This window comes from Micropterus salmoides, unplaced genomic scaffold (genome assembly GCF_014851395.1).
Source record: "Micropterus salmoides isolate LMB-PRFRI ecotype aquatic unplaced genomic scaffold, ASM1485139v1 Ms_hic_scaffold_13, whole genome shotgun sequence".
Classification (NCBI taxonomy): domain Eukaryota; kingdom Metazoa; phylum Chordata; class Actinopteri; order Centrarchiformes; family Centrarchidae; genus Micropterus; species Micropterus salmoides.
Window position 1 is genome coordinate 19,759,257 of NW_024040374.1, and position 21,368 is coordinate 19,780,624.

Genomic DNA, 21,368 nt, shown 5'->3' on the forward strand with positions numbered 1-21,368 from the left:
CTGGTCCCTGGTTGCAGCAACTAACATTCACTTTCTGTACTGCTGTGGTGTGTAGTTTCATGTTTGAAACAATTAGAAAAACAAGGATTTGACCAGCAAGCTTATTTTATAGATTATTTTAGGAAATATATTTGCTAAATATTAAAATACCAATTCTGGGTAAGTAAACAAGTTCTTATTCAGTAATTTGTCAAGATGATATTCATCAATATTTTGGCTTCTGATTTTTTTTTTCTTAAGACAGACAACAGGTTTGAAAATGAACTGGACATTGATCCTCCTCCTTGGTGAGTATTAGGTTTAATACTGAGGCAAAATGTATATGATGGCACCTCCATAATCTTCTGATGTGAGATATAACATTGTGCATGAACTCTTTTGCGAATGAATTATCACTCTACAGTTGTCCTTAACTTGTTTCTTTTAAAATATATGTTAGGTAGCTCCTTAGCTGGGACTGTCTTCTGCTGGACATATCATTACTCAAACAAAATCATGAACTGGACCCAGGCCCGACAATGGTGCCAGACCAATTATACAGACATGGTGGTCATCCAAAGCCAGGCGGAGAATGACTATTTGGTCTCAAAGCTGCCAAATTTAACTTCTAGTCCATATTATTGGATTGGAATCACTAAACAGAACAAGAATGACACATGGACCTGGATTGGGAATAACAGCACATGGATTGGTAACGAGTCATGGGCAGTAAACGAGCCCAACAATAACCACATCACCGAGTTTTGTGTGGAGATCTACGTGAACAACAGAGATAACCGAGGGAAGTGGAATGATGAGAAATGCAGCAATAAAAAATATGCAGTTTGTTATAAAGGTATGTAAAGCTAATTGTTTTTTTTAACTTGTTTCAGTTTCAAAAGTGGTAGAGGTTGTTTTAGTGTTGCACATTTTCTTAACAGCCCAATGTAATACAACATCATGTGACAGAGGAACATGCCAGGAGACCATAAACAACATAACCTGCCTCTGTGAACCTGGCTTTGAGGGAGACAGGTGCCAAACAGGTGAGGAGAGCTCACTGAAATTAAGTCACCAGATTGTGTTTGTTTAAAGGATAGATTCATAATTTTTCATGTATTAAAACAATTCTAACATGCCCGTATGTTAATTGAAAAAGTTTTTGGTTATGTAATTTTACATTTTACAATGATCATTTTGGCAGATTTATTACTTAAAATTGGTAGTCACTTTTTGAACCAACAGTTAAGGCACAACCATGTCTAGTTACAGTGTGCAATGATTGGACAATGGCTTTAACAAAGCTATCAATTTTTACCCAACTTGTTTTAGTATTGCACTTTTTCTTAACAGCCAAATGTCATGCAACATTATGTGACAGCGAAAGATGCCAAGAGACCATAGACAACATAACCTGTCTATGTGAACCTGGCTTTGAAGGAGATAGGTGCCAAACAGGTACAGTAATTAATGTTTATTTGAACCAAAGATTACAATTTTATCTTAAAACAATTCTCACATGCCCACGTGTACATAGAAATGATGATGTAATGATGAACACATTGTGTACCTTGAGTGCTAAGGGTTTATCAAACTGTCCATTATAACCCACTCCAGTTCCCCCCAGCTCTATAAAGCTTCATTGCATCTTTCAGCTTATTGTTTTCATTTTTCAGTCCACAACCTTACTGTTTTGGCTTGTTGTGGCTGGTCTGTTAGCATTGCAGGTAGCTGTTTTATGTGAAAAGGTTAAAAAAAAAACGCATTTTGTTTTCCTGTGGTAGACAATATGTATGTGGAGGCATACCTGAAAACTATCACATGTGCGAGGTTAGGCATGACTCTGCCAGACTGTAGTATGTATATATCTCACTGCAAACTCACATTCTGACGTAAGGACTTTTCACTATCTCCTTCCACAGAATATCCTCAGTGTAGATCACTCACTCAAATACTTAAATGCATTTTTGACAGAATTTTAACACGGCCATCATAAACCCTGCATCTGTTTCCTCTGTTTCCTGGGGCCAGGCTGTGAATTCAAATACTGATCAAAATACTTGCATCAGCATGTCTGTGCTGTAAAAAAATAATAGAAAGCTAGCGTAAGTTGTTACATAACTGGATCCCTGGTAAACTTTAACCCGTTTGTGCCCCTAGCTCTGGAATGCCCCGCTTTGTCTCAGCCTGATAACGGATACCTTAGCTGCTCAGAAGGAAACCAGTCATTCAACTCAACCTGTCAATTTTTTTGCCACCCTGGCTTCCTGATGATAGGCTCGCCGGTAGTCTCTTGTGGGTTGACCGGTGTCTGGAGCGGCCCAAGGCCTACATGTGCAAGTAATGTTTTTTTGTTTAAGCAAACATTTAAAATAGATTTGTTTAAAAGCATAAATACACCAAAATTATTGCACAGGTCCGTTGCGCTTTCTCTGAAAAAGTGATTTTGATTTTTATAATGGGCAGCAGTAATAGTAGCTGTAGTAGTAGATTAACTTGTTTAAACTTGTTGTCATGTATTTTGTAGCTCAGGATAAAAATGTGTTTTATTTTCTCAGGCTACAAAAAGGCTCTGCTGGCTGTAGCTGGGTGTGGAGCATTCTCTGTCTTCTGCTGCATCTGTTTTTGCTGGATGAAACAAAGAAAAAGTCAGTGTTTCTTAATTACACTTAGTGTAATAGTGATGCAAGTCACTGTTATTGCAACAGACCTCAACAGTGATCTGTTTATGTGTTCATTTCTCACAGGAAAGAAACTTGCCCAAGTAAGGTCAGTGTTGAAATGGTCTTATCCAAAGCAGCCCCACCCATTTATGCACATTCAATATTTAAAACACTAGTTTACTAAAATTGTACAGTTTATTGGTGTTTAAAAAATATATGGCATGCTACTTAAAAATGCTACATTATTGTACAGTAACTGTAATCCAGTTTAGTAAATCATTCAGTAGATGTCCCTTTATGTCTTTATAGGCAGCCTGAAGAAGCATCAGGTCCATCCAGTGTGGCTCAGGGATGAAGAACAACTGGAAGCTCATCACCCAAATGCCTTTTTTTTCCTAATATACTGTTTGTTAAAGCTTCAGTTGGTTGTACTGGCTGGATATAAACTGTGGTGTGTTTGTGCAAGTGATGGTTTGTTATCGATTCATGCATATGTAAACTCAAAACATTCATTAAATAACATTAGAGTTGCATTTCTGTGGTGTCTTTGTTAAAGATAAATTTAGTAAAATAAAATAGATTTCTAAAAGTTTTTATTAGTACTTGTGAGTGTCTGTATGTGTGTGTGTGTGTGTGTGTGTGTGTGTGTGTGTGTGTGTGTGTGGGTGTGTGGGTGTGTGTGTGTGGGTGGGTGGATCTGTGTGTGTATGTTCCCAGAGTGGTATGGTTGGTAGAGTGGTGCCCTTCCTGAAAGGAAGTTACGGCGAAAGTGACATTACAAAATTGGTCATTGACTCATTCCCTGAAGGACACACAGTCATCAATCATCAGCAAAGAAGTGTAAATGCAGCAACAAGAGTGAGTGGTTGAAGACAGATCAAATGGTAAGACCTAACAAATATCAGTGCAAGTGTTGTACATTCATACATGCATGGATACATACTGTATATTCACACTCATATGCAATTATGAGAAAATAAGTTCTTTTTTTATTTCAGATGTTTCATCAATCAGTTGATGCTAGACAAATCCTGCGTCACAGGGTGCTGATAGCTGTATTACTTGTATTTGCCCAGGGTAGGTCTGCTTCCCTCTCATCTTACAGGCAGTAAACTGTTTCAAACTACTTTTTTTTTCTTGCTTCACCAGTTAAATTTTGTCTTATTGTCCGTATGCCTAATCTCAGACCTGAGCAGCGGAGGAGGAGCACAGGCATGGACCTACAATTACAGCATCAGTCCAAACCGTAGATGGCTTGAGGCCAGCCTGTGGTGCAAGCAGCACTTCACAGACATGGCGGCCATCCAGAACCAGGAGGAGACTGACTTCCTGAACAATCTGCTGCCGTTTAACCAAAAATATTACTGGCTAGGAATTCGCAAAGTGGGTGGAGAATGGATCTGGGATCGAACCGATGAGAAGGTGCCCCAAGAGGCTCAGAATTGGGCAACAGAGGAGCCAGATAACATAGTAGATCAGGACTGTGTGGAGATTTATATTAAGCGGGAGTTTGACACAGCCAAGTGGAACAATGAAAACTGTCGCAAGAAGAAGGGAACTGTCTGCTACACTGGTAAAAGTCTCCTTAATTTGTTTGATAAACACATTAAGTGACTCCTGTAGACCTATTATATACAGAGTGTACAATCTCTCTCTGTATCTGTGTAGTATCTTGTACACAGGATTCCTGCAGTGCCCATGCAGACTGTATGGAGACCATAGGGAACTATACCTGCCAGTGCCATCCTGGTTTCCAGGGGTCACGCTGTGAAGAGGGTGAGCAAACATTGACATTATACATTTAAATTAGCCATGACCTCTTTCCATGACAAGTTAAATAAAGTATTTTTTTCTCCCTTTCTTCAGCAATTGAATGCAAAACATTGCTGGATCCAGAACAAGGTTCCCACTACTGTTTCCATCCCTATGGCTCCAATCGTTTCAACTCTTCCTGCCATTTCCAATGTGAACTTGGCTTTCAGTTGGTAGGTGTGCCCCAACTGCTATGCCAAGCCAGTGGAAATTGGAACCATCCTGTTCCTCTGTGTCAAGGTATGGAAACTGGATATCAACAATGTCAAAACACTTGTTATTTCAGATGTCACAAGTTAAGAGGAAAATATTTCTCATTGCCTATCTTAGTTGAACAGTGTCCGGTTCTGAACCACGCCAACATCAGTGGAGGTGATATGAACTGCAGCCATCCCATTGCACCTTACAGCTACAACTCCACCTGTGAGGTCAGGTGTAACGAAGGCTATGAGCCCAGTGGACAGGACCAGATACGTTGTGACCACACCGGCCGGTGGACAGCCAGTGTCCCAGCATGCACAGGTGAAGTGATAGTCATTACCTTTAAATGTAAAAGCATCATTAGCTTTACCTGATTTAAAATGTCTCCATCTGAATAATTTCTGTAAAATACTCTCACGTTTAATTTACTTCCTCTTTTGTAGTACTTGGCCTCCGTTAATAGATTGATTGCTACCACTTCCTAATACATGGCGTCACTGTGTTGTCACATCGTGTCCAGACATTGCAGCATATCAATCAGACCTGTTATCACTTTACTTCACACTCATTTATGTCTGCCTTGGGAAAACAACATTACAATCTAATGTGGGTAGGCCTGGGCTGTTTTCCTTGTATGTCAGCATGGTTATTCATACCCCCGTCTCATGCTATGTTTGTAAAAGTGGGGTCATAATAACATTGATTCTATTGAGTGCACTACGTGTGAGTGATTGAAATATATGTCCCACCACAGTGAAAAAGTGCTCCCCCATTTTCTCTCCTGTTACGGGCAACATGACATGCGTGGACACTCTGGAGCCTTTCTCCTTTGGCTCACAGTGCAACTTCACTTGCCAGGAAGGCTACTACCTCACCGGAGACAACATACTCACCTGTCTGGCCTCTAGACAATGGAGTGAACCTACACCTACATGCACAGGTGGGTCACAGGGCTCCCTGAAAACAACACAAGCTTCCTGAAAACAGATACTGCTCTGATGAGTAACAATGTGTCGTCTTCTTCCCCAGTGGTACAGTGCGACAGTCTAAAGGCTCCGCCCCGTGCCTCCATGCAATGCCAGGACCCTCTAGGAGTGCATAGCTATGGCTCAATATGCACCGTGCAATGTGAAGAAGGATTTGATCTGATTGGCACAAACGTGACAAATTGTTCTTCGCAGGGCAACTGGAGTCACGCACTTCCTGTTTGCCAGGGTATGACCACTGATTACTAAGTGCTGAAGTATTAATATATATGAACAAAATAAATACCACACATCCTGTTCTTATTGCTCCTTCAGCTTAAATTAAGCCGTCAATTCTGTTTACTATTTTGCACATGTAATGAGTCTCTCCCTGGTCTTTCTTCAAGCTAAGAGGTGTGGTCCAAAAAATTCTCCTCCTCATGGCTCCCTGTCCTGTTCTGACCCAAATGGTTCCTTCAGTTTTGGTTCTCGGTGCACAACAGCCTGTAACGATGGCTTTCTACTGAATGGGACAGCCAGCACTGAGTGCACCTCCCTGGGCATGTGGAGTGCAGACATCCCACGTTGCTTGGGTAAAATTAAATAAAAAATTAATCAAATGCCTCTATCATGTCTTTCTGGGACCCATTTTACTAAATAAAATTCTTGTTGGTCACTCTGTTTTCTTTACAGCTAAGAGATGTTCCACTCTGAGCTCTCCCCGTCATGGCTCCTTAGCCTGCTCTGATCCCCATGAAGAGTTCAGTTTTGGTTCTCGGTGCACATCAACCTGTGAGGAGGGATTTCTCCTGAATGGTACAGCTGACACGGAGTGCACCTCTCTGGGCATGTGGAGTGCAAACATCCCACGTTGCCTTGGTAAAATAAAATAAAAAATGAATCAAATGTCTATATCATGATCTGTTTTTTGACTTCTTTCTGATACCCTTTTCCTAAAAAATAATCTTGTTGGTCTCTCCCTATCTCCATTTTCTTTACAGCTAAGAGATGTCCCACTCTGAACTCTCCCCGTCATGGCTCCTTAGTCTGTTCTGATCCCCACGAAGAGTTCAGTTTTGGTTCTCGGTGCACATCAACCTGTGAGGAGGGATTTCTCCTGAATGGTACTGCTAACACAGAGTGCACCTCTGTGGGCATGTGGAGTGCAAACATCCCACGTTGCTTGGGTAAAATTAAAAATTAAAAATCAATCGAATGTCAGTATAATCATCTTTTTTTGTAGCTTCTTTGTGGTACCCTTTTACCACATAAAATTTCTGTTGGTCTCTTCCTGTCTCTCTTTTCTTTACAGCTAAGAGATGTCCCACTCTGAGCTCTCCTCGTCATGGCTCCTTAGTCTGTTCTGATCCCCATGAAAAGTTCAGTTTTGGTTCTCGGTGCACAACAAACTGCGAGCTGGGTTTTCTCCTGAATGGAACATCTAACACGGAGTGCACCTCTCTGGGCGTGTGGAGCAGAGAAATCCCCCTCTGTCTGCGTAAGTTATCATAATATGAGAGATCTCTACTTCGCAAATATTCCCTCCTTCTCTGTGCTCATCACACCACAACACACCAGCTATATCATCAGTTTGTCATGTCTTGAATAGATAGTTAGGTCTTGAAACAAACAGCGCTTTGTTTTAGAAGATTATTTGGGCTGAAGCTGCTGGTCATATTCTTTGCTCAATGCCATCTACAGCACAGCCATGCCCTCTACTGGCCAAGGCTCCTCAACATGGGAGGATGAACTGTAGCCATCCATACTCGCCTTTCAGCTATGGCTCCCACTGTAAGTTTGAATGCAATGAGGGTTTCAGGCTGAAAGGAACACCAACTATGACTTGCAACAACTCAGGCCACTGGAGTCAGGATCTACCCACCTGCCAGCGTGAGTGCCCAGCGTTACCTTAAACTTACTCCTGTCTGTTCTGGTGTTCAAACAGTTGATTCAATGTAATTAATTAAAATGTCTGTCCTTTCTACATCTCAGTGGTACAGTGTGAGGCTATTCGTGTCTGGTCTTTACCTCTGTCTATGAACTGCTCCCATCCTCTGGGGAACTTCAGCTTTGGCTCCCAATGTCTTTTCTCCTGTAAAGAGGGATATTCCCTGAATGGCAGAGAGGTGTTGTTTTGCTCTTCCACTGGATTTTGGAGCGCCAGTCAGCCTAAATGCACAGGTAAATTGACTTTTGTTTGCATGCAAGTTCACAATGACAATGCTAATGTTTATCATGTCTTAATTTAGCATGTTAGCATGCTAAAATTTCCTAATTTGTACAAACTTCAGCTGAGGCTGATGAGAATGTCATTAGTTTTGTAGATATTTGGTCATAAACTAAAGCATTTGGACATTTTGAAATTGTGACCTAATGGTGGCGAAACAGAAAATGTTAAGTGATCACCAAAGTGATTATAATAAATCTTATAATTATAAACAAGAATGTGTAAATTAAATTTCATGGAAATCCATCTAATAGTTATTAACACTTTTCTCTAAAAACCATAAGTGTCAACCTCATGGGGGCGCCAGAGGGGAAGTTCACAAAGGTCATTAGGATTCATCATCTGGGAACCATGAATACCCGGAGCACATTTTGTGCCAATTTTTAACCTTTTGACCTTCATGTGTTCCAGCGGAAGGTATGCCAGTGGGGACAGCCATGCTGATGTATACAGGTGTAGGTGCAGCCTCTGTTGTCGTGCCACTTGTCCTGATAGGACTGGGTTTGTTGATTATGATGCGATTTAAGAAAAGAGGTGAGACCTACTGTAGTGATGATGTACAGTTCACATATACATACATCACATTGTAGCACTCACCATACATCCTTAACCCTTATTTCTGATCTTTTCAGGAAATATGATCATGTCTGATGTGCCAGCTTGGGGAGACAGAGAGAATCCAGCATTTGAATTTTGATTTATTTTAGTTAGTTCTGTTTGTAGCAAATACTGCAGTCAAATGCCTGCCATTATATTATTGCGTGATACTGGTACAAAAATATTATAGTAGGCCTAGAGCTTCATATTAACTGTGATTTTAATTTCCACTCAGATAATCCTTAAAATTTTGATAATAATGCACTTGAAATATTGACATGGGAGTGGATTTTCACCCCTGTCCCATCACACTACCACAAAAATACTCCTGTCCCATCCGAATCCCAGAAGAATGACTCCCGCCTCATCCCATTCATGATGAAAAAAACTAGCATTTATTTTTAATATTCCACAGGAATCCCATGACCCACACAATTCACAATTTAAACCTCTAATGTACATTTTGCATGAAAACCTTCACCTTTTGTTATTAAACAACCCAAAGCATGATACACAATTCATGCACAATACACATAAAATTTGTATGCAGCCTTGGCTTTGTGTTCTGCTTGTAGCCTATATTGATAAATTGTCAATAAACCATCAACAATTCTTGAATCGCCACCTTTTACTTTTTGTCTTATTTTTTGCTCACTCAAAACCACATGAAGTATGTGATCAGTGTTGGCATTATTTTAACATTGTCCAGTGTCATGTGGTACAGTATTGGGTGACTCGGTCTTGCTGGTGCCCACCTTAGCAGCTCAGTTTACCCATATTTGACCTCCCCCATAGGAGCTAATACTGTGAGGTCAGTTGGGGGAAGTGGCAGAACTCCTCTGAGATTGCCAAACTGTCACAAAGTGTCAGTTTAGCACATTTGGTGGCCAGAAAGGTCCTGTAACTGAGTGGTAAGGAGGTGATCTATTATTATTCTCAGCTCATTGTGTCACACTGGGCACTGATCTCACATTAATACCCCCACAGTAACTTCAGTATATCAAATTAAAGGGCCTGAACTGAGACTCACATGGTGTAGGAAATATGTTTCTTATTAGGATGATTTTACCAATTTTTGTGTAAATCCATTGTCTGAATCAAGAATTTAACTTCTATGGTATGGCTGTATATAGAATCATCTCTGTGTATCTGTGCCAATGGTATACCCCCAGACTTTAAATATGCGCTGCAACTGGCCAATGGAGTATCTTTAGCAAAGCGTGTGCATCTGTCTTGGCACTGCAACAGCATGAAGCCAATTATAGCGGTTAAAAGACAGAGGGTTTGTGGCCTGTGGTTGGCATGAAGGGTGCAATAAATAACCGAACTGTTGACAGGAAACTGTTTGGCTACCATCAGAATAATAATGAGGTTATTGGTACCCGCTGTGAGCGTATGATCACAGTTTGATTATTTTTCTCATCCCACCCACTGCTGCTGGCAACCATATATGTGTGCCAACTGTGCACAGACTCATGCACAAGAAGGGAAAAGGCCCTGCAGGTGACCACTTTGGCTTCCTTCCCTGATATTCAAGTCTGGCTTTTCTCCCTTCATCTACCTCTCAAGATACAAGGAAATGCATTATGATACTTTAGTCTCTACAACAAAGAGTGCTGTTACTCCTAACACATGAGCATGCACACATGCACATGCCAGCAGACACTTTGAGCAGATACAGACACAGATACAAAGGCAGACTCAAAGAAACACACTCAGTATACTCTGCTGCACACTTCTTTAGCTCTGGTTGGCAGTAGCATACCACGGTGACAGACAGTTAGATTGTTCCTGACCATTGACTTGCGCTCTCTGCTCTGCAAGGTCTGATTTCATAGTGGGAAATATGAGATGGGTCCAGGAGAGGGTTCATGGCTGGGGCAAGGAGGCACTCCATACAGTGGGGCTTCATATCTCTGTGTCACCCTGGGCATTCTCCCCTGACACAGCTTTCAGACCCTCTGTTGTCTGGAGCCCCCACCCTGGTTTTGCTCAACCTCCCTCCCCAGGATTGGTGCATTCCAGCTGGGCACAGTTCCTGGGTGGTCCAACCCCCCTTTCCCATCCTCTATGACTGGAGGAAGGAAAAGGCAGAAAAATGCAGCGAGGGCCTTTGACCGTGAGGAGCACAATGTGAGCGTTGATGATGGCGCCGAGGATGTGATGCTTACCTGCCACTGACCCATACAGCTGTCATAGCCCGGCATTTTACAATCTGATGATCCACCCAACAACCAGGGGAAGATGTCTCACTGACCTGTCACCTAGATTGGACTGATAAGCACCGAGGATGGACTGACCCGGCTCTAACCCTCAGCATGAATACCCCATCTTCATAATAAATCAGCCTGAACTTCACACTCACTTTGCCACACACTTTAAGCTGAATATTCACTGTATCATTGCCATTATTTATTGATCATTGTTGATTCATTCACAATGAACAGCATACACACATTGTGAGAATAAATACAAATACACACCCAAAGAGCTATTTACATTAGTAGATGCAGATATAATCTCATAATCTAACATTCAAACGTAGTGAGAGAGGTCCATCAGTATCGTGCATACACAGGAACCTGTGTTGTACAATGGGATTGTAAAGCATAAGAGGCAGTAGTGTAATCATGTTTATATGGAGGTGCACATGGTATATTGCATGATTTCACAGTTTACCCACGTCCCCTTGGCTGTGATTTTGCAACCACTTTTTCAACGACCTTGTGCACAAGTACAGACATAAATGATGAGGCCAGAGGACGGTGTGGAGTGAGGGAGACGCGCCACTTCTCACTGAGTCCGGCCTCCACCCTCAGGAGGTGAAGTAAGAGTCCTGCATGGAGTAGAGGCGGTCAATAGGGGTGAGCAGAGAGGAGTCACCCAGGGACAGGCAGTCGCTGTCAGCCACATGACACAGAGGGTCTCTGTCCATATCACCGTACAGACCCTTGAAACCTAAAAAAAGACACAACATCCTTGATTACTGGATAATTAAGCTGTGATCTGATTATTAGTTGGTTTAATTGAAATATAATTTGCAGGAATTCAATTAATTTGCACTTTACAAGGGATGGACAAATTAACAGGTGCAACTCACAATATAAACAATTACAAATACAAAAGCCAAGCAATAAACACTACCTGTGCAAAGAATGAATAGAGGTTTTAATTCATGGTCATCATTGGTGGTGTTGTTATTTTAAATGATATTGTAAAATGTCATTTTGCTGCTATTTTTGATTATTTTGTATTTTGTACTATGTGTCATTACCCCTGAAATTATTGGGGACAACCGAACAGTTTAATGCAAAACAGAGCTTCTCCACAAATTGATTTGTACATTTTGAAGAATTTTGCTGACCTCTCCTTATCAATAATCCTTTAAATACATTTGTAACCATCAGGTAACGTTTTGCCCTAAAAATTTGTCATGTTTTTGCATATAGACCTTTCACTTGGTCCCATACTAAAAAAGGAAATGTGAGAGATTCTACAGCAGAGGGCAGAGACCACTACCCCAGATAACATTGCTACAATGCTGAGGCTAACTTGGAGTCCAAATAATGAAAAAAAAATACTCCTGACTGATTTCTGATTTCACAAAAATGATGGCAGTAAATCATGTCTTTTTAAAACATTTTTTTTGTTATTTTTCCTAATCACACTAATCGTAGAAGCTTTGTAGAGCAAAACGTATAAATCTCCGCCATGGTTTGACAGCACTTAAGTCTTTACCATAGGGGTGCATGTGATCCCCTGGCATCTGAGGTGGGGTCAGGCCCTGTCTGAAGGGGTCCATGTCATATTCCTGCTGCTCCAGTGTGGTGAGTCCCATCTGCTGCTGCTGCTGCTGCTGCTGCTGCTGAATGTGGGTGTAGGAGGACCCCAGGTGCTCCAGCTCAGAGGTTAAAACCGCCACAGGAGGGCGCTGTGGTGCACAGGAGACACTCAGGAGACGCGTTCATTGCTACGGTCATGTCTTTTAGTAAGCCTTTGAGCCCTTGTGCTAACTTCCTAATTTTTGTCAGAACCATTTGAAGTGAAACAGTTCTGACAGGTATTCAGCCTAATCTGACTCCACTGCCTTTGTACTGTTCATTACTTATTCTGTCTGCTAAAAGATAGGCCTACTTGAAAAAAAATCATTGTACTTCTTCAAAATGTTGTAAAACATCTTTCATCATGTGCCATTTTCTTTCTTTGAAAATGAGTTTCTCATCCCTGATAAGAAAGAGGTACATCTAACTTTTGTATTCTGAATATCATATCATATAGAGACTAATAAAGCACTTTTAATAAAGCAACATTTTCCAACAGTATAATACCTGTGTGATGTGAGGGGCGATCAAGCTGCTCCTGAGTTTGCTGCTGCTGCTCCTGCTGCTGCTGCTGCTGCTGTCTCCTGGCCAGTTTCTTCATCTAAAAACATGCACCGGCAGACATAAAGCTCACATACAGGCCTAGTGTAAAACATTTTTCTCACTCCACCACCCATGCATACAAGTGTGCGAGTATACGAGTTCACTCAATTGCAAAGTATTAACAGTGAGGTAAAGGACATCTTTCAGTGGAGGAGGGAAACCACACATGAGGCCCACTTTGTGAGGAAATATGGGGTTTAATCTACAGTGATCTTGCTGTGAGATGTCATCAGTTTCCTGTATGAAGAGATAACCAGGCTGATTTCCACTCTGGCATACAAACATGGTGCAGAAAGAGTCCTTTTATTAGTAGCGCATATGACTGTGTGTGTGTGTGTGTGTGTGTTTTTGCATGTGTGTACTTTGTATTACCTTGGCTCTTTGGTTCTGGAACCAGACCTGCACAACCCGGACACTCAGACCAGTCTCTGCTGCCAAGGTCTCCCTTACCTTGGATCAAGATTCAGGGGTAGGGAGAAAGTAAGAAAGGGAGGATAAGAAATAGGAAAATAGAAACAGAGAGGTCACTTGAAGGTTTACCCTTTTTCTAAAGTCAAGTACCCATCTGTCCAATAGCAGTACAGTGCTATTATATACAATAGATAGCTGAAATCCTGCCACACTTCTACAGTTTTGCACTGAGGGTTTAACAACACTTGATAACGCCTTGATGGTTTCCTTGTCACATTCTGAGGTAGAAGGGTATCTACTTTGAGGATCTTCATATTTAAAAAACTCCTGCTGACTTTTACAAGGAATTACAGTAAGAATGTTGACAGAAAACAACAGCATAGTCTATGTCTTTATTTTCAGAGAGACATAATTAACACGTTTACCTTTCGGCAAGGCTTGGATGAGACCTCAAAGGAGGCTTTAAAGGTCCGCCTTTGTTGAGTGGTCAGAATAGTGCGTGGCCTTTTGGGACGTTTGCTCTCCGGATCTTCTGATCTAGCTCGTCTGCCTGTAACCCTCCTAGATTCCTCCTCTTCTTCTTCTTCTTCTTCTTCTTCTTCTGCTTCTTCATCACTTTTACCTAGTGGGCAGACACGATTGAAAAGCAAATGTTTATTCACCTGCTAGACATTTGCAAGAAAAATGTAGAGAGACAGATTTTAAAAAGAAACATTCATGCCATAAGCATTTAATGCATCATTTGCATTTAGATATTTTGTGATTAAGAGTTGCAGTTAAATTTTTTAATTTATGGTATATCTACCACTTTCCCTCAACTTGCCCGATGTCTGCATAAGTTTGTGGTTGCTTCAAGGTTCAAGGTAACTTTAGTATCCTTGAGGGACAATTTGGTTCACAGCCAGCAGTAGCAAACAGATATCAAACAAGAACATAAATTAAATAAATTAACAAATACAACAAAAATTATAATTGCAGCATTTACAAGGCTGATAACAGCAGTGGAAAATGGCTTACATTTCCCAGAATGCAACCTGGGGTGACAGAATGGACCACTTGAATATCTTAATGAATTCATTGAAAAGTAGTAGCAGTAGTTGTTTTTGTCATAATTATAAATATTTGAATACAAGCAGGTTTTTAAGAATTATCTGACACCGTTCCATGTTGTGCTTTTTTATTGTTAAGTTGCAGGAAATTTCACCCAGTTGACGTGTTGCATTTTGTTTAATATTACCGTTATGGTTATTTACCAAAATGTTGGACAAAACAAACTGAAGTTTTAGCTTAAAACTGTCACAAATATTGTTAGTTGTATAATACAGTATAAATACGACATTTAAAACTCCAAAGGATGCAGAAATGATTAACAAATAGTGACACATAAGTTTCAAAAGAGTAGCTCAGAAGAGTTGAGGTAAACAACAGTAAATTAAATAATACTAACACTGGGTCAAAACAATCCGTTTTTTTAGGTGTGTATTTGGAAAATTGAACCCAATCAGTGGTTAGTGTACTTAGTGTACATGTACAAACACACACACATGCACACACATACAGTACACAGCCTGTACCTGTGTCAGAGGAGGTCGGGCTAGCCAGACACTGGTGGTAGTCCTCTCTGGCACACAGTAGCTGTCCCTCCCTGAGGATGCAGCGATCTCCAGTCTGCAGACGGCAGCAACACACGCTGCAGGTGAAGCAGCGCAGGTGGAACACTGCTGCCCCTGCACGCATCACCAGCTCTGCGGGAGAGATTGCCTCCGCACAGCCCCCACAACGTACCGCAAACAAGCTAGAGAGAAGGATGGGAAAGTGGGGGTGTAACAAAGGAGCAAATGGAGAGATACTTTGAGAGCTCAGTAAATAACACAAAGTGATGCTTTTGTTTGGCTGACTAGAACTCAAGTATAAGCTGAGACACATGAGGACCCCTCACACCTCAGTGAGAAGGGACTCCATGAGAAAAAAAATGCTCGGTTGACTTGGGGAATGTTGCTGAGTCGAGCTGTCACTCAAAACTACTGCCAAACTGACTTCTCGCCTGTCCTACTCCTCCTCCTGCCCCGACCACTCAGACACATACCCTTAGCGTGGCGGGTGTGCATCTTAGCGCCTGGCAACCAGGACTGGTGGGCTTAGCCTCAGCGACTGTTGCCGTGGCTCCGGCTGCCGTGTCCGAGGCTGTGCTCCTGGGGAGGCAGGAGAAAAGCTCTCGGCAGGCCATGGCTCCAGGCAGAGGGGGGGAATCAGATCTCCCAGTGGGAGAGGCTGAGCCGCTGGTCCCATGAATTATCCGCGGAATTATCCCTAAGTCTGCTTAACCAGAACGGGACAAAGACAGAGCCAGCCCCCAAGCAGCAGGACCATTGTCCGCTGGCTGACACTGCGGCATTTTGGGTCTGTCACGCAGGATGATGCGTCATCATTCTGGAGCTTGTGTTTGTCTCCAGACCTGACTGGGTCACCAGACCAGTCAGCCCAGATGCATGAGAAAGTGACAATTTTTTCTCTCCATGTTTTTGTTTTCACATAAAAATACTACATGAGGCCTACAAGGAGAGTCTAGACATATCACTGATTCAATATATTCAATCTTTGTAACCATTATTTAAAAAAAAAAAAAGGAGTTAGAGGTTAGTATAAAATTAAAACTTTCCAAACTTTTCTTTCCTTTCCTTCAACTGATCAATGCAACTAATCATGGACAAATAGAAAACTCTTATATAACAGAGCAATATTGGCCTTTTTATATGTGGTTAACGGCAGATATGATTAACCACAGCCATCATGTGTGTTTCATTAGAAAAACTGTATGCTAAACTTTTGTTTCTGAATTGTTTATTTATGTATTTTGTCACAGACAGATATGATAATGGTTTTCATTGAACAGATGTGTCATAGGCTATTTCAAAGCATTTGCACCATGCAGACACATACATTACACAAATATAAAAAATGTACTTTTTGTGGTGTGGCACTTTTATGTCAAAAGCAATTTTGGCATAAAAGTGAATATGAGCACCCATATTAGCAATAGGTAGTTTTTGTAAATCCATACCTAATAAACAGTAACTTTCACGTGAAACCAATGTAGCATTTGAATTCCTTATGTAAAAATAGAAATTTAGCACAATATTTACAAGCAAACAAAAACTCAGACCAAACAAGCAAACACCCCGGTTGAGACATCCCTGTCAAAAGGTCTGAAGCTGCAACATCCTAAAGCCAAACATTGCTGGGACCTCTTACTGTTGCTGTGGGGTCGCTAGGGAAACATTAAAGCCCATTCCCAGCAGCTCAGGAGGGTCAGTTGGGCTGCTTGACCCATCCGAGTCGTCTGTTCCATGGCCTCAAAGGTATGCGCTTTAATATGGCCAACATACTGTCTGCGGTATGTGCATTCCTGTGGCAACGCAAAATGCATCAACAAAACAATTTCAAAGGAAGTGTGGCAGAGGAAATACCCGGAATGTTTCTAGGATGCAGCAAAGTACTTAATTAAATGCCTCAATATGATGCTAATGCTGGATGTCAGTGAAGAAGAAACTATGGGCATTAATGTTCATGTTTCGAGAATCGCTTTTCCATTATATGCCTTGTCCAGTTTGTCTAATTATACCCAGTATTCTTAAGCGTTGTTAATGCAAAGGTAAGAGTACCTCCAATACTTATGGAGCAACTCAAGGTGTTTAATATTTCAGAGTTCCCGTCGACATGATTGGCCCAGAGGCCCTGCCAGGAGAGCGGGAACACTCAGTCACGCTGGATTTAGACATGGCAATTAGTGACAAGATTATTACAGACGAATAAGTCAGCAAAATCCTGCTCTCTTCCACACTGACATGGCCAGGGTCAGGCACTCTGAAGGTAGATGCACTGTATAAGAAGATGAGTGTTTGGCAGAAATGTACACACACGCACACACACGCACACACACACACACACACACACACACACACACACACACACACACACACACTTACTCCAGAGCAAAGCCCTCCACTCTCATTGTTCTTGCCCTGACTTCAGTGCTGACCTTTGGTAGTCGGGCAAACAGACTGCTGGTCTGGTGGACATGCAGAGACGGATCCTGTTTCTGGATCAGGTTAACCTGGATCCTTTGCTGAACGCACACACACACGCCAACAGTGACTGTGTATCAGATACAGATCTGCAGGTCAAGTGCACCGCTGATCTGACGACCAATCTGATGTCCAGTCCACCTGACCACTGAACCGTTTAGCCAATCTAAATCTGCTGACAAACTGACCAACCTAAACATCACATTGTCAGACAGGAATTTGCATACAGCTTCATTAAATTACAGAACAGTCTGTTGTGTGTATTGCCTGTCCCGTGTGACTTCTACAGATCAGGCAAACAAACTATTTAAATTATAGACAGTGTAATCATGTCAGGAATATTTATTACCAATTTCTCTTACAATCTTTTAATGTTCTATGTTGTCTTGGAAAATGGTTATGTACAAATAAACCTCATCATGTATCTCCCTCTGTCAGTGTCAGAGGAATTTATACCAATACCATGAATATTGTCGATGGTTTTAATGAGTTTAAAGGTAGACATAAACGTGGTCACAGCTGGTCTGTAGGCTAATCAGACTTCGCTTTACTGTAATTTTTTGAACTCATAAAAAAGTTTAAAAAATCATAAAGTTAAAGGGAATTCTGCCACAGGACATTGTGATGTGAAAAGACAATGAAAATCACATTTTTCCTAATCTTTACATTCTGGTGCTGTACTGCATGAGTTTAAAGTTGTAAAAGTTACCCTGGTCCGGTAATTGATATGTATTCAAACTAAAGCCTGAAAATCAGTACAGTTTTATGAAAAACACTTAACACAAACTTTTACACAATTTTATCTACACAAGTATACAAAAAACATGCCTCCATTAACAGTTACATGTCTTAAAAAGATCAGACCTACTTCAGAGGGTGCCTCAAGCCATGTTTTTGTCAATTTTATTTGTATGTGATATTGTCCTGATGCCTTTTAATTATTTAAGTATTTCTGTAGTCCATTGAAAATGTTACATTTTTTAAATTTTCATGTTTTTTGTTTTTTTTTATTGTGTTTGTTGTGTTGATCTTGTTTATTTGATGTTTTCAATCTTACTTGATGGCATCGGATCCTGAATACTGGGAAGAATTTGGTCCAAGATTTCTTAGCTTCTTTACTGCCATGTCCTTATGTTTTTTTATATAAACCCTCTGCATGTTCTGGCTTAAATCAATACATTAATCTTAACATATAAAATAATTTGCCTTTCTGATATTATGTATGTTTAGCCTCTTGGACCCTGTAATGAAAGCAACCACTAAAACATTTGGAGTGAAGAGGAATTACATAATATAAGTTGCTTTGTTCTGGGAATTTAAATATTGTTGTCTTTTAGACACAACAGCATTGTTGTTTTGTAGCTTCCATGAACATGCCAAACCTGGTGGTTGGCATGAGCAAAGTGAAAAACAAGACTCAGACAGAAGATTCAGCGTGTGTTAAGAGACAAATGTTGTCACAGTATGGAATAATTGTCACTTTTGAACTGGCTTCACACTCGTCCTGCATCAAAAGAAGGGAGGGAGAAGAGCGCAGGTTGCATTGTGAGAGACACACAATCGGACACACTTTTAAAACCCTCATCATGGACAAAAGTGGTGTTCGTGTGTTATGGAGTGCCATAACCCCAGACAGGATGAGCGTAGAGGTGGAGACGTGAGACCTCAAAGGCAGAGCTCTGGCACCAGGCCTCCTGCTAATTGGTCAGGTCAGATATCTCACGGTCGGCTGGGCGTTGTCCCATCGCTCGACTAAGGAGCTGCTGTGAGCGGAGCTTTCCAGATGCCACGGCACATAACGCCAGGGCCCATGGAGTGCACTGTCCCCCAAAATAAGTTCACACCAGCCTCACCGTCTCTCTTGTAGGGATGCACCAGACCTTCTGACATATGGCTCAACTCTCCTAATTACCTCTCAGTCCTGCTCTTTTCTCTGTGCTATGATCTCCCCTGATCACGCTAAGCACTTTAAAATATGTGCTTTAACAAGATTCCACTCTGACTTCAATTTATCCATCGAAATGCCATTTTGGTCATCAGACAAAAGGCATGTTTTATATGTTCTACAAATAAACACCCTGCTCACAAAGCTATGTAGGACCCCAACATACTCCAACAGTAATTCTGCAGACTGGGAACATGATGGTGGGGAGCATTTTGGACCAATGAGTGTAACATCCCTTGTTTCCCTGCCTGCTTGGCAAAACAACCATCACATATTGTTCAGAAATAATGTAAGCTGCTGCCTGTTAGGGAGTGTGCAGTTTTTGTCTTGGTTCTTGTTTAGGTGAGAGCATGTTTGGAGGAAGAATGAGGGAATGAGGCTGTGACAGTGGGTGGGTAGGAGGGAGTCGGACGATTGGTGATGACGGTGGGAGTTTTTTTGGGGGGGGGCACGACCGCCTCATCGGCGAGACCATATGTTGTCCCCAGCTTGCAGTTGCCACGCCAATGGGCCTCGAAATTTTAACACATTTTGACAATGTGTCAGTTGAGCTCTGCCCCTGGTTGTGTGCTGTATGTGTGTGTGTCATGTGTCTGTGTGAAGGTGTTGTTTTTTTGTGTGCATGTGTGTGTGTATGTATGTATGTGCACTATGCAATAGTGTTCTCGCATTTCAGCTCCCTCGCCACCCCTTCCTCCTACAGTCACCTTGTTCTGTTCTGCCAAGTTTTCCGGCAGTCAACTTACACCATATACGCACATACACAACTACACACACACACACACACACACACACACACACAATGCTTTTGTCATGATTAAAATGTACCCTTATGTACAGCAACTAAAACTACATAAGCAAAAAGTAAGGAGAAATGGATATGGTTAAGTAACTATAAAGAGAAACACAACTTTCTCTCTCTCTCTCTCTCTCTCTCTCTCTCTGTCTGTCTCATACAAACACACATTCTTAGTCAAGGTCAGATCTGGACAAGGGTTCTGTTGGGAAAATTGGCTTAATAACACATAATCATTATTGGACCCCGGGCCAAAAAATAGAATAAAATGAGACAAAATAAAAGAAACAGCTTATATAAACGCCATTAGATATTTTTCCATTAACATGGACTATAATGTTGGTAGTATATCTGAGTTTGGAGGCCTAGAATAAATTATAATGCATAATGGACTGCAGCTATATGTGATTATTTTAGCATATGACTTTATTGTAGCAGAAGTTTTCATTACAAACCCTAAAGAAAATTATATATAGCCTATGTCACTTTTTATCAAACGAAAACTAAAAATAGAAATGTCTTCATGCAATGACTATCCATCAGTGAGAAAGCGAAATTCACAACTTTGCTCACCAGTAAAAAACTATTTAATGTGAACTATCTGAGAAATATTGACGTTGTACAATCAGATGGGCTTAACTTGGAAAATCTGAAGCTGAAAATGCTCTGCCTCAGAGTTGAAAAGTCATGCTATGATGGCAGCGTTTTATGATTTCAGCTGTAGCATCAGGCGAAACCAAACAATAACGAAGAGTTGGAGATCAGCACTCACTCAGCATAGTCCCGCTTGCAGTAAAGTTTGCGATCCCGCAGAAAGCAGGAGTTCTTGAGCGCGTCCCCGCACGCCGCGCACCGCACACACTCCTCATGCCAGAGGCCGTCAGTGACTCTGAGCAGGAATCTGTCTCTGATCAGCCGGTGGCATCCGGCACACACTGCCCTCTGATCCATATCTGCAATGACGGGGAAATCCTTTAATTGGGACACTTTTCCAATCAGCAGGACGCAGCTGAAATATTGGCTCATTTGGCGGCACAAAGTAAGATGGAGGGGCCATTAAAGTGGGACCTAACCTCGTTGTAATGTGAGGGGAAAGTAGTTTAATAAACAGTTTGTTTATATAAAAAGTAGGAATTATATATAGTCTAGAGACATCAATAGTTGTATTAATTTCTGACCGTTGTTTAAATTAGGATAACCATTTGATTTGATGACCAAGTGCCAAAAAAGTGCAATTTAAAAAAAAAACACAAGTGAAAGTGA

At 41.3% G+C, this 21,368-nt stretch overlaps 3 protein-coding genes across 5 annotated transcripts; 2 read left to right on the forward strand and 1 right to left on the reverse strand.

Moving 5' to 3' along the window:
• On the forward strand, positions 1-3,201 carry LOC119900794 (L-selectin-like). 2 transcript variants are annotated; one of them, XM_038716041.1, is made up of 9 exons: positions 1-159; positions 241-287; positions 440-835; positions 921-1,025; positions 1,333-1,437; positions 2,140-2,319; positions 2,538-2,627; positions 2,727-2,748; positions 2,952-3,201. In XM_038716041.1, the coding sequence occupies exons 2-9, from the start codon at positions 260-262 to the stop codon at positions 2,995-2,997; spliced, it is 972 nt and encodes a 323-aa protein (XP_038571969.1). In that variant the 5' UTR covers positions 1-159; positions 241-259; the 3' UTR covers positions 2,998-3,201. The 2 variants fall into 2 exon arrangements, with proteins under 2 accessions (XP_038571969.1, XP_038571968.1); XM_038716040.1 differs by having other exon boundaries at positions 245-287.
• A 181-nt stretch (positions 3,202-3,382) lies between these two features.
• Positions 3,383-9,068, forward strand: LOC119900795 (selectin P). Of its 2 annotated transcripts, XM_038716043.1 has the most exons (16): positions 3,383-3,526; positions 3,641-3,719; positions 3,829-4,215; positions 4,311-4,418; positions 4,509-4,694; positions 4,785-4,976; positions 5,410-5,595; positions 5,685-5,870; positions 6,028-6,213; positions 6,314-6,499; positions 6,622-6,807; positions 6,933-7,118; positions 7,322-7,510; positions 7,613-7,801; positions 8,259-8,381; positions 8,480-9,068. In XM_038716043.1, exons 1-16 carry the CDS (start codon positions 3,524-3,526, stop codon positions 8,542-8,544), a joined length of 2,637 nt encoding a protein of 878 aa, XP_038571971.1. In that variant the 5' UTR covers positions 3,383-3,523; the 3' UTR covers positions 8,545-9,068. The 2 variants fall into 2 exon arrangements, with proteins under 2 accessions (XP_038571971.1, XP_038571972.1); XM_038716044.1 differs by lacking the exons at positions 6,314-6,499; positions 6,622-6,807.
• A 1,798-nt stretch (positions 9,069-10,866) lies between these two features.
• Positions 10,867-21,056, reverse strand: lmx1a (LIM homeobox transcription factor 1, alpha). The gene is given in 8 exon segments (XM_038717013.1): positions 10,867-11,402; positions 12,183-12,357; positions 12,359-12,375; positions 12,773-12,866; positions 13,241-13,318; positions 13,705-13,901; positions 14,854-15,074; positions 20,878-21,056. Coding segments are annotated over 8 exon segments (1,104 nt in total). The 3' UTR covers positions 10,867-11,259.
• Positions 21,057-21,368: the final 312 nt, after the last annotated feature.

Coding starts and splice junctions, on each gene's coding strand:
- LOC119900795 (XM_038716043.1), top strand. Junction 4,216..4,310: donor GGGAACTGTCTGCTACACTG/GTAAAAGTCTCC, acceptor GTATCTGTGTAG/TATCTTGTACACAGGATTCC. Junction 6,500..6,621: donor AAACATCCCACGTTGCCTTG/GTAAAATAAAAT, acceptor TTTTCTTTACAG/CTAAGAGATGTCCCACTCTG.
- LOC119900794 (XM_038716041.1), top strand. CDS start 260: ATGAACTGGACATTGATCCTCCTCCTTG. Junction 836..920: donor ATATGCAGTTTGTTATAAAG/GTATGTAAAGCT, acceptor TTTTCTTAACAG/CCCAATGTAATACAACATCA. Junction 2,628..2,726: donor CTGGATGAAACAAAGAAAAA/GTCAGTGTTTCT, acceptor CATTTCTCACAG/GAAAGAAACTTGCCCAAGTA.